Source organism: Pyxicephalus adspersus, chromosome 1 (genome assembly GCF_032062135.1).
Source record: "Pyxicephalus adspersus chromosome 1, UCB_Pads_2.0, whole genome shotgun sequence".
Lineage (NCBI taxonomy): Eukaryota > Metazoa > Chordata > Amphibia > Anura > Pyxicephalidae > Pyxicephalus > Pyxicephalus adspersus.
Window position 1 is genome coordinate 72,410,757 of NC_092858.1, and position 11,961 is coordinate 72,422,717.

At 39.6% G+C, this 11,961-nt stretch overlaps 1 protein-coding gene across 2 annotated transcripts in view; it reads left to right on the forward strand.

Moving 5' to 3' along the window:
- Positions 1 to 671: 671 nt before the first annotated feature.
- Positions 672 to 11,961, forward strand: part of LOC140332891 (putative methyltransferase C9orf114) — a 13,195-nt gene continuing 1,905 nt past the window's right edge. The window contains exons 1-11 of one of the 2 annotated variants that reach the window (XM_072414137.1): positions 672 to 766; positions 3,835 to 3,874; positions 3,966 to 4,088; positions 4,754 to 4,913; positions 4,996 to 5,085; positions 5,763 to 5,812; positions 5,892 to 6,022; positions 6,888 to 6,957; positions 8,551 to 8,649; positions 8,733 to 8,835; positions 11,168 to 11,315. In XM_072414137.1, coding sequence (XP_072270238.1) covers positions 707 to 766; positions 3,835 to 3,874; positions 3,966 to 4,088; positions 4,754 to 4,913; positions 4,996 to 5,085; positions 5,763 to 5,812; positions 5,892 to 6,022; positions 6,888 to 6,957; positions 8,551 to 8,649; positions 8,733 to 8,835; positions 11,168 to 11,315 — 1,074 coding nt within the window. In that variant the 5' untranslated portion in view covers positions 672 to 706. Of the gene's footprint in view, positions 767 to 2,751; positions 2,851 to 3,834; positions 3,875 to 3,965; positions 4,089 to 4,753; positions 4,914 to 4,995; positions 5,086 to 5,762; positions 5,813 to 5,891; positions 6,023 to 6,887; positions 6,958 to 8,550; positions 8,650 to 8,732; positions 8,836 to 11,167; positions 11,316 to 11,961 lie in introns of those variants that run through there. The other variant, XM_072414146.1, reaches the window with a different exon arrangement.

Below are 11,961 nucleotides of genomic sequence, written 5' to 3' on the forward strand. Positions count from 1 at the left end.
TAAATGAAAATAGGTATTAAAACACAAACATTTTTAAAAAATTACAAAATAATTTTTTTTGTGGCTTGTAGCCCTGATGCTAGCAGTAGACTGGCTATTGGGAGGATTTATTCAAATATCATAATTCTTTCAAGGTTGAGTGTCAGATTTGGGGAGTGGGTGATACTGGGTAGATTGAATTTGAATGCAAATTACTCTAAATAATGTCCTAAAATATTTTGCTATCTAAATAATACTTAAATATTTCAGTGGCATTTATGGGTCAAAAATTTAGGGGGGTAGAACCTAGGTAAAATGCACACCAATTGGTTGCAACATCCTCATGGCTACTGTATATTAAAACGGAGAAAACATACTCAACTGTGTACATTCCCTTCCAGGGCCCCGCAATATTCTTCTTCTATAGGATCTTTAGCCATCTGGATTGGCCGGGCAAGGATGATGTAACTCCCATGCAGACATAGGAGATCATTGATTCCCAGCCCGCATAAGAGAAGCCAGAAGGGCTGGGTATCCTGCAACCAAAACGGACACTGCGCATGCACAGCTCAGCTATTTGCTAGCAACCTGGAGCAAGCGAGCAGGTAGGAGGGGTTATTACAGAAAGAACATTGCCATATTTCTGAAAAACCTGTCTGATAGTGAATTCTTAAAGCAGACCTAAACCCCGTGCTTCCTTAGCACTGGGATAAATGAGGATTCCAGGATGGTGCGGGACCCAATCAAGGACAGATCTAGTGTCATTGAGGGATCTGGGAAATTAAAGGTAAGTGTGATTTTGTTTTTTATTTTTCATATTTAGTTCCGCATTAAAAGGTGGACTTTCCACTTTAACTATTTTCAAATAAGCATAGTTTAGTCCTTTTAAAGTATACATTTTATACATATATAATATGCATGTTTGTAACAATACAATGCCATAAATAGTTTTACAAAAAAAAAATGAATCATCCCTAATTGGTTAATCCCATGTATCTAGGTTTAAATTTCAGATCCTACTTTAAAAATTGCAGATCTAAACTTGGGGGCTGAACACAGCTTGAAGCTAGTGAAGTTTTAACCCCATACAGTCTGATAGTGGCAATAAAGACCACAACACAGGCCCTAAGTGCCCCACTTCTAGCCACAGTCCTAGAAAAAAGTCTCACACGTTGGGCCTGACTTATTAAAGCTTTTCCTTGCTACTCCAAGGCATGCTCTTGAATGGTTGGATTTTCATAGAAGAATATTGTTATTATTATTGTTAGCCTGTGCAAAAAGGTTACCATTGAAATTTACCTCAGAAGGCTAAAAATAAAGAAAGAGGCATACGATTTTCTTAAATTAAAAAAAAGAAAATTATGCCTCTTTCTCTGTTATAGGCTTGTTCCAGATTGAAAGTGAAGAAAAACCTCTTTGTTTCCATTTAAAAAGGGTTTATATCTAATGGGATAAAAAACATTCCTCAATTTTTTCAATAAATTTCAAGGTTAGCCTGTGACTTTGTCTAAGTTTTTATTTTGGCCCTGCTCTAGAGGATGAGAAGTAGTCTGCTGCAGGCTATTTCCCATCCAGTACAAGGACCCCCTAGTGGTCAGGTCATGTATAGGGATAGGAAATAGCCCACTCATACATGAGCAGGCTATTTCCCATCCAGTACAAGGACCCCCTAGTGGTCAGGTCATGTATAGGGATAGGAAATAGCCCACTCATACATGAGCAGGCTATTTCCCATCCAGTACAAGGACCCAATGATGCTCACTAGTGTTAGGTCCAGTATAGGAATAGGAAATAGCCCACCCACATATATCATGAGTAGTTCCCATCCAGTACTTGTGCTTGTACTGGATGTGAATATCATTGGCATGATAAATCTAGCCCATTCTGTGAAGCGAGTTGTCCCCCCACAAAAAACATTCTGTGCAGTGTGTTGAACTCCCCCAGACATTCTGTGCAAAGCGTTGTCTGCCCCTCCCCCAGAGAGTCTGTGCAGCGCATTGTCCTCCCCCCAGACATTCCGTGGAGCGTTTTGCCACCCCAGGCATTCCGTGGAGCGTGTTGCCCTCCCCCAGGCATTCCGTGGAGCGCGTTGCCCTCCCGCGTTGCCCTCCCCCAGACATTCCGTGGAGCGCGTTGCCCTCCCCCAGACATTCCGTGGAGCGCGTTGCCCTCCCCCAGACATTCCGTGGAGCGCATTGCCCCCAAGACATTCTGTGGAGCGCATTGCCCCCAAGACATTCTGTGGAGCGCGTTGCCCCCCGGCATTCTGTAGAGGGCGTTGCCCCCCCGGCATTCTGTAGAGCGCATTGTACCCCCGTGCAGTGCACTGCATCACTTGTCTCTCCCCCTCCTGTGCCCCCATATTACCCTGCCATACCACCAGTATACAAAATACCTGTCCTCACTTTTCCCCTTCCTTCCATATCCCCCTGGAACAATACCAGTTCACCCCATCATCTGTCTGACACTTCCTCGCCCCATGTCATCCTGCAATAATAGCAATGCATTCCAATCACCTAACATTCCCTGAACCCTCCTATCCCTCTGCAATGTCAGTGCCCCCATCACCTGTCTCCCTTATATCCCCCTACATAACTACCAGTGCGCCCTATAATAAGAGTATGACACCCCAGCAATAACCTGACAGCTATTAATATATAAATCACACAGACACATAGCTGTTTTGCTGTGTGAGGAGACCGACAATACATTTTCTCTGCCTCTCAATTGCACTTTCCCGGACTTGAAGTTTGATCTGCGAAGCCTCGCCCACTTCCGCTTCTCTGTTGTCGTCACTTCCGGGTCCTTGTACTGGATGGGAAGTGGCCGATACCGTGAAGCATGGCAGAGAAGAGAGCAAGACTGGAGCTGGTGAGGCGATGTTGTGATAAATGTGACAGTGCTAATGTCATTGGGTGGGCGGCTTCTATAGACTCCCCCTTCAAACGTTTTGTACATGGCGGATGCGGATTCAAGTATGGTAACCTGAAGGTCTGACATCAGTGACTGAAATGCACTGAAGCAGGGACAGCCGGGCATGTGGGGAGGAATTACAATGTGTTTCTTTCTGAGGCCTTGTTTACATTGTGGGGTGCAGAATTCATATGGCTGGAGTGCAGTCCTGGGGAAACCAAACACATCCATTAACGTCTGCAGAATGACAATTGCATTTCCATTCACACTTCTGCTGTTCTCTCTGGTTACTCTGGTCAGAGCGGTCCTCTATGTCCCTGCTGCACTTCTGTGAATTAAGCCTAAAGTGCACTCATTGTTTAAAGCTGAATCCCAACAGCTAAATGAAATAACACAGACAGAGTTGTTTTACCTGCCACGTGGTTTGTATTTATGTCCATCCAATCCTTAGATTTTTTTTTTTTTGCTTGCAGTGGTATTGGCCCGCTCACAGCATGTGAAAAAGCAGCAAAAATCGTTAATACTGTCAGTTCATGATTTGAATCCTGTTTCCTCCCTCTCAGATCCTTGTCTGCCTCACGCAGATCTTCTCATGACTCCTGTCTCTTTTTTTCCCCAAGATTTTCATCTGTCTCTGCTTTCTTCTCCTGTATAACAGTTTTCTCAACTCGCTTTCTCTTTTATTGTCATTCAAATTTAGATTTTCTCAGGATTAAGCCCTGCTAGTTATGGTCCAAGTTTCAATAAAAACTATATTAAGTGAAAAACAAATCTGGGACTACTTTTTATGATCAATTTACTTAAACTTCCCTAAGAATTACATTATGTAGTGCTGCACAGTGTTTTGTTTTTTACATTAATCTGCGATCTGTTGTTACCTAATAATGCATTTGCAATGCTCCAGAATATTCTCCTTCATTTTATGTACCTCTTTTTTTCCAGGGATCTGGCAAAATGGACTGGAGAAAGGACAGAGACAAGCGTAAGAACTTTGACAAACTGTTTCTCTTGATAAGCCATGGTAAAGGACGTCATTCTCATGAATATAATTTCACTGTTGGTGTCTCTTACAGGAAAAGAACAACGGAAAAAGTGGAGAGAGGAGAAATTGCTGAAAAAGTTAGAGAAAGCTCAGTTACAGACACTCGAGGCAGAGAAACTGGCAGAAATAAAAGAGAAGAGAAAGTCAGAAAATGGTATGTTTCATTTTAGCTTATGTTTGCCTGGGAGTTGGCTACCATTCCTTAGGCATTAAACTGTAGTAAGCATGACATGTGCCCCACCCAAGCCCAGAATTTTCCAGTACTGACATACTATGCCTTGTTCTGCACTGTCCCTTTTTGGGGGCCACCATATTAATAGAGGCTTGGCTTTGCTCCCCCTGTCAGACTACACCAAGAGGAACAGTACAGTAATTGCATCATCCGATATCACCTCAAATCACCTAGCAGTGCCTAGGCACCCTCACAGACCATGCACTGAGGAATTCCAGAAAAATTGTACATTGTTTAACATTGTTAGTTCCATTTACTGGATATTTAAAGAGGGAACACAAATAAGCCACTACACTCACACTTTCTACCCGTGAGATTTCCACTGAATACAGGATGTACTAAACTCTGTGATTCAGGATGTATAGCTAATATATGTATGCGTATGTTGTCACTGGGGTAAGAACACCACAGGTTTTCTTATCCTTCTCCACACTTCACAAAACTATCAAAAAAATTTGTTGGTAACAATTTAGGGCTAAAATGAGATCTGTGTCATTTTCATTCTTTTGCCTATGTCTAAAAGATTCATGTGATCATTAGCATTTTAGCCATCTCTGCATGACACTGAGGATTTACTTATTTTTTAGGTCGCCAGTACACAGTAAGTGTGGCCCTCCCAGGGTCTATTATGGACAATTCCCAGTCTTCTGAGCTGCGGACATACCTGGCAGGCCAGATAGCACGGGCTTGCTCCATCTTCTGTGTGGATGAGATAGTGATATTTGATGAGACTGGAAAGGAGTCAACGTAAGTACTATATACATCCCAGTGGTGTGCATCCTGTGTGTTCGTGGTGCTTTCTTGCTCATAAATTGTCTTTACATTACAGGAGTGTGGAAGGGAATTTTGAGGGTGTGGGGAAGAAAGGACAGGGCTGTGTGCAGCTAGCCCGAATACTTCAATATCTGGAATGTCCTCAGTAAGTAGTTCTCTTTAAAGTGTATCTGTCAACCAAACTGTGTGTAGGTTTAAAATGCAGGCACCCAGAGGTACATGTTGAAGGTTTACCGCAGGTTTGCACCACTCCCTTCCTACACCTCTCTCTTAGCTGATCAGTGTAATGTATGCCCTCTCTGACCAATGCTAATAATACATCTAAAGCTATAATTGTAGTTAAAAGTCAAAAGTAGCTTTAAGAGTCTGTATATGTATTCTCCTATAATTGGTAATAAATCATTGTGAAGAGAAGTAATTTTGTTTTAATATGGTCAGAAGCTACTAAAAGAAAAATTAGAAGTTAAGAACTGTGGGCATGCAGAAGTAAAATGCATCTTCTGACTTCTCAAGACTGGCTTAACTTTGGTCTGGAAATTGCCCGGGTCAAGCAAAAAAATATTTGGCAGATTGGGGCTTCTTTTGCATCATTTATCCAACATATTTATGTCATTACTGACTAGCAGAGCCTGAGGGTGATCAGTTCATGCTGCCAAATTAGATTGTATATGGCCCACTGTGAAGGTTTTTGTATCTAGGAAAGTTGCATTGTTATGACTGCTACAAAAATAACAAGCCATCGTAAACCATATGCTCATATTACAGTTTAAGAAGGCGTTGAAATATTTTTTTTTAGTAATGTCCTGTCTTGTACTTTTGTAGGTATCTAAGAAAATCTTTCTTTCCCAAACACCCAGACTTGCAGTTTGCAGGTAATTGTGCAACAAATGGGTTGATTAGACACTGAATGTCATGACATCCAACATAATATAGATTTTTGGACTGTTTTAGGTCTCCTGAACCCCCTGGACAGCCCTCATCATATGAGAATGGATGAAGAATTAGAGTACAGAGAGGGAGTTGTTTTAGACCGACCTACTAAACCAGGCAAAGGCTCATTTGTTAACTGTGGCATGAGAAAGGTATGTGATTGACTAATATACATTATTACCAATGATACCTAACCAGTGGGTTAATGAGTAGCTTTTTTTTTTCAGCCCTAACGCTAATTTAACCTAATGTCTAAAACAATCCCTCCCACTATCTATCCCCTCTTATTCTAGAGGCATAGAAAGATGACCATTCTACAATTACTAGTGAACAATTAATAATTCAGGCTGTGTTTTATTGTAATCACTAATGTATTTGGGTGCAAATTCCAAAACATGGTTTAGAGGTTCTAATATTGTAATAATACTTAAAGGTGATGCTGATTTAGTAAATACATAAATACAAATAATTGATAGAAACTTAATTTTTTCTGTCTTTACTGTATTTTTGGACTCATGGTATGCCTTCTGTTAACATAATTTTCCTTTTATACTTTTGGGATTCGAAGAATGAGGAACAGTTAAAGCTTCCTATGGTTGTACTGCATTACAGCAAAAAAAAAAATTGGTGAAAAACATGTTGACAACTGAAATGATGTAACGCATTTGATATGCCAAATGTGATAATGGCAGGCCATATGACTGCAATATGACTGCTGCACAGTGGTTCTGTAGCACTGTTTTGCACCATCATATTCATATACTTAGCAGACAGCTAAAGTGCCAGACTTTATTGCTGAAGAAATATTAGGTTTACTGGAATATTATTGGAAAGAACAAGTTGGAAAACCTTTTTATGCAATAACATCATCTGGAAAGCTTGTTGTCACAACTGGGCCTTTTGTATCTTATTGGGAGCCAATTATACTCCTGATCTGATATTATTGTGCACTTTGTGGCAACTCCAAAAAGCAACAGTCTTGTTGTCATGTTGTAATTGTTTCTCTTGTTTTGATAGGAGGTGCAGATAGACAAGCAGCTACAAGCAGGACTCAGAGTTACTGTGCAATTATATGAAGATAAACCAGGTAATTTATTCTTGTAATTTATGGCATTGGTGTCTTGTACTTCACTGTGGACAGGAAATAACCCTGAACCATAGGAATGCAGATGTATGCACTGCTGAAATACATATTTGGGGACCGTCTTACCTACTGCATAATTATAGATGAACAAAAAAAGATAACGTAGCGGCTCTTTATGGCAAACCTAATTAAAAATAGATAAAATCTTTTATTAAATTCGTATAAAATGGTCACACAAACATAACAACAATATTTTTTAAACACAATAAGGGAGAATCTTTTTAGTTTACTCCATGTGCTACACAATCTCTACTAGTATGTAATATAGATGTGTTTATAATGGATGTTCATCAAACACAAAATTACTAGGTAAAGATAGGTGTTGTATATTTACGGTCTAGCCTCAATAGGCTTCCTCAGGGGACAAATGAGACCCTACAATTCATACAGATCATGGTAAGTACAGATACTGAAAGCCAACACTTAAAATATATAATCTTCAGCTCTTATCATAAGCAATAACTCGATATATTGACCCAATAAGTGACACTAATAGTAGTAGGATAGAAGATCAGACGCTGAACTTACATCAAGGACCAGAGTTTTAGATAGCAGGTAAGTAAGTGGAATAGGCTCAAAAATAAATGGATTCATCATTGAAAAACATTAGAAAACATAATATGGATTAGCCTAAATAAATCAGTTAGTTAAACTTACTTGGACGGTATAATAGTGAGTGTAGTTTATTAAATATTTACTTCATGAGTTGAGAATTCAACTCATGAAGTAAATATTACAGTAGCATGTATATTATTTATGTTATTTATGTTTTTAGCTACCGCTTTTAGCATGTTTTTGTAACCCTGAACAGGTTAAACCTCTGTTGAGTTTCCTATTGGAAAGATTTTCCTTCTTTTCTCTTGCTAGAGACAAAAGGCATTAGGAACAAATATCTTCAAAGGAAGAAAAATGCCCTGGGGGTTTAAACCTTAAATAAAAAAAAACACAACAATCTGTTAAAGCAAGGGTGTATAAATCAAAAATACTGAAACCTGTAATATAATTGTACAGTAGCATATATATTATAGCTATATATATATATATATATATATATATAATGATTACTTTTTATTTGATTCAATACAGTTATTTTGTATTGAATCCAATACAAAATAATATGAATTTCCGACCACGCTCCCTCGCATGCACCAACGTCACCGGGGAATGTCGGTGCTATCGCGGGGGGACAGATTGAAGGAAGAGGGCGCATCCTGAGGATGGGATGGGACGAGCAGGACCCCGGTGGGACCAGATAAGTCGTTAATATTTTTTAAGCTACCCCATGTGTGGCTCGGGGTTACTGCTATCAGCTGTTTTGTTTTGTTTTTTTACCCCAAGCCTAACTCAGGCTTACTGCACAGAAAGTTGAATTGATTACCTAACTGAACATTAACCTACTTAGCAGTTTTTATGTAAAGCCATAAGACTAGGTTTAGATGTGTATACAATACCTCCATACAATACTATATATATTATATGCTTTTCAGTGTTCTAGTGAGAGTTTAATAATGCGTGTGTGTTTTTTTTTTTTTTAAGAGCAGAAAGTAAGAAAAGGAATTGTTGTTTCCCCGCAACACCCTAGGACAGAGAGCGGAATATACTGGGGGTATAAAGTGAGACTGGCATCCTGCCTCAGTGAGTAAGACATTCTTTTTCTGATATGATCTGTATTCAGTGGATTGTTGGTTATATAGTTTAGCTGATTTCTGACCTGTCAGGTGCTGTCTTCACGGAATGCCCCTTTAAGGATGGATACGATCTTACCATTGGAACTTCTGAGAAAGGAAGCAATGTCGAAGCTGTGACTCTGCCAGCATTCAGGTGACTTTGGAAAACCATTTGTAAACATAATCTCGTAATTATAACAGTTTTATGTTTGTGAGCTTTGCTGCTTAGTGAAGCAAGTGTTTTTTGGCCAAAAATAAGGCATTTTCATAATTCTCTAGAAAAATAATAAAACTCACCCTTTGAGGACTTACTGTCCTGGTCACAACCACTTGCTGACTGAAGAAGCAGGCTGCATTACTGACCTGGAGCAAGTACCCAACCCAAAGTCCTAGCTTGCATGTTTGTAATGTTAGTATTTTGCTAGGTATTGTAGCCAGGATCAGGACAACAATGCAGGTCCTGCGTCCTTGTTTCTGTCCTAACCAGTTCCCTTGTATCATAAAAACAGAAGTTTAGTAAATCTGGATTTTATTTAAGGAGCATTAGAAATTGTTTTCTGAACATTTTACCATCAACCAGAGTTTACTAAATATCCTCATTTTACTGCAGATATACCTATGTTACATTCTAAAGAAAGTTGGTATATAACAGATCCATCCATTAGGATCACCAGGTATTGATGTTTCGGAGGAACTCGGATAAACAAAAACTGCTGTGGTAAACTTAGTTATATATATTTTTTTTTTTTTTTTTTTGCGCCAAAAGTTTTTCTTGACATTGACTTATATACCCACTCATTTTAGATTTACCCCTCACATGTTTATGAATAAGTGAATGTTTAATGTGTACTTATTCCACATAACTAAAAGACTACAAACTAACACTGTGCATAGGTAAGGTACAGAACTATTTGGAGCAAGGGTGAAAGGCTCACAGGCCACATCCAGCGCACGGAGCTGTCAGATCCGGCCCTCTCCTCATTCACCCTCTGCTTGTCTTGTAGGACATGGGATCGCATCTCTTATGTGTCTCTATTGAGATCATACTGCCAGGGTAGGGAGCTTCTCCTTACCCATCTTGTACTGTGAGATAATCCCAGCAGCAGCATGGATGCTGTGTCCATTATCCCTATGTTTAAACCTTGTCTCCTTCACTGATTGTCACAGAAATTTTCAGGGTACACAGGGGAGCCCTCTAAACGTAACAAGTTGCCAGATACAGGTCACAAGCTCAAAATTCCAATAACAGAGATATTTTCACATAAAGGAGGGTTAATTTAAGACTAGGGTCCCCAAATTGAGTTTGCATGTTGGGGACCCCCTGTTTGCCACTCTAATGGCAATGAACATTAGGGTACTGCCAGTTGTCTGTGCGATGTGATGGCCCTTGAAGTTCACAAAACTTCAAGGCTGTGTTCAGGTTGGTGGTAAGGTTGCGGTGTCCTTACCCCTTCCTTGTGCCATGGAACCCTGGCTCGGTGGAAATGCTGCGTACGGCTTACTGACGCCTGCAGTCAAATCTGCAGACACTGCAGTGCGAGTGACTGAGCGGCTGGCGAGCTGCCTGTTACACATAGCTGGCCACTTACATTCTGTGAACCCCAATTGCTCTGGAACAGAGGGATGGTTGCAACTGGAAAAGTGTGAGCCAGTAGGCAACCCCCTTTTCAACCCCCCCCCTCACTATTATAATGGTATACCCATCATATCATGCTACCCTGTCACACATAGCAATGCCTTTACTCTTTATGAACCACAATTTCTGTGTTAGAAAAGGGAAATGTGACTGGACTGTTGTCTGTGCAGGACTCTTGAGGCTAACTACCCAAAAACAATCTAATCACTACGTCACCATCATAAGATACAAAAACTATACTGTCACACATAGCTGGCCACTTACCTTCTGTGAACCCCAATTTCTCTTTAGGAGTAAAGGAAGGGAAATGTAGAATAAGTGGGCTAACTCCTCCCCCTACTAAACGATAGTTCCCTGTCACATTTTAATCTCCACTTATGTTCTTTGAATTCCAATTTCTCATGAAAGGGGAACTGTAGGCATAAAAAAATGTAGGATAATTGGACTTTTGTGGCTAACTCCTACTAATTTTTTTTTTGCTGCAGTGCTATCACAAGATAAGAAAAACTATACCTAATATACCATGCTATTCTGTCACACATAGCTGGTTGCTTACCTTCTGTAATCCCTAATTTCTCAGGAACGGGGAGATGTAAGGACCTGAAGTTGTAGTAATAAGAACATGTCTCGTTTGGCTATCTGTCACATGAATTGCATTTCTCTGGAAGTATCCATTGCAGAGATTCGTGATTTGTCATCTTTTATATAGTACATGTATGTTATTTTAACTAGAAACATTTCAAATTAATTTTAAATTAAAACTACTATAGTGTCTGTAGCTATATATTTATATTTTTTTCTAGTGCTATGAGGATATTAAAGTAACCTATTTTTTTTATCATATCATTAGACATGCATTAGTTGTCTTCGGAGGAGTGCAAGGACTGGAAGCCAGTGTAGACAGTGACCAGAACTTGGACATTGAAGAGCCGAGTGTCCTGTTTAATCATTATCTGAACACTTGCCCAGGGCAGGGCAGCCGCACCATCAGAACAGAGGTTAGTTCTTCCTAAAACTTTTACAGAATAGTACTGGTCCATGATTATGTAGTACTCAATCACCTCACCTAAACTACCATGTGACATTTGTGATCTTAATTGATGGCTATATATATTTGCCCAATCTCATTTTTAGTCAAAGGCCATCCTGGTTCAGTGCTTCTTGGGTTTCTTCAGTCCCCATCTAGAATTCTATTGTAGCCTATCTTATGGAGCACAGACCAAAATAAAAGAAAGGATACAACCCTGGAAGAAAAACAAGTATTCTGCACATTGCTGGTTAAATAACAGATTACCCAACAATCCAATCAGAGCTGGAGGACAAGTATAGAGATCTTCCTTTTATTTTATAAACAACTGGAAAATCACTTTTTTTCTTTTTTTTTTTTTAGTTTGAGGATTTAGTGTTAGGGTCAGACTAGGGAATTCAGTTCAGGGTGAAGTGTTGTAAGAGTAGTTTGATACAGGTAAGGGGAGTGTTATTTTTACTGGTAGTTGGAAGACATTAGTCCTTTTTTGCTTTTGTCCTAAAAGACGCATACCAAAAACAAATATAGTGCTTTAGATTGGTAACTTCCCTAAATTGGAGCCTTTGTGGAAATCACTGGTTCTGTTTACCAGACCTTTTATTTCTCCAGATTTTTTT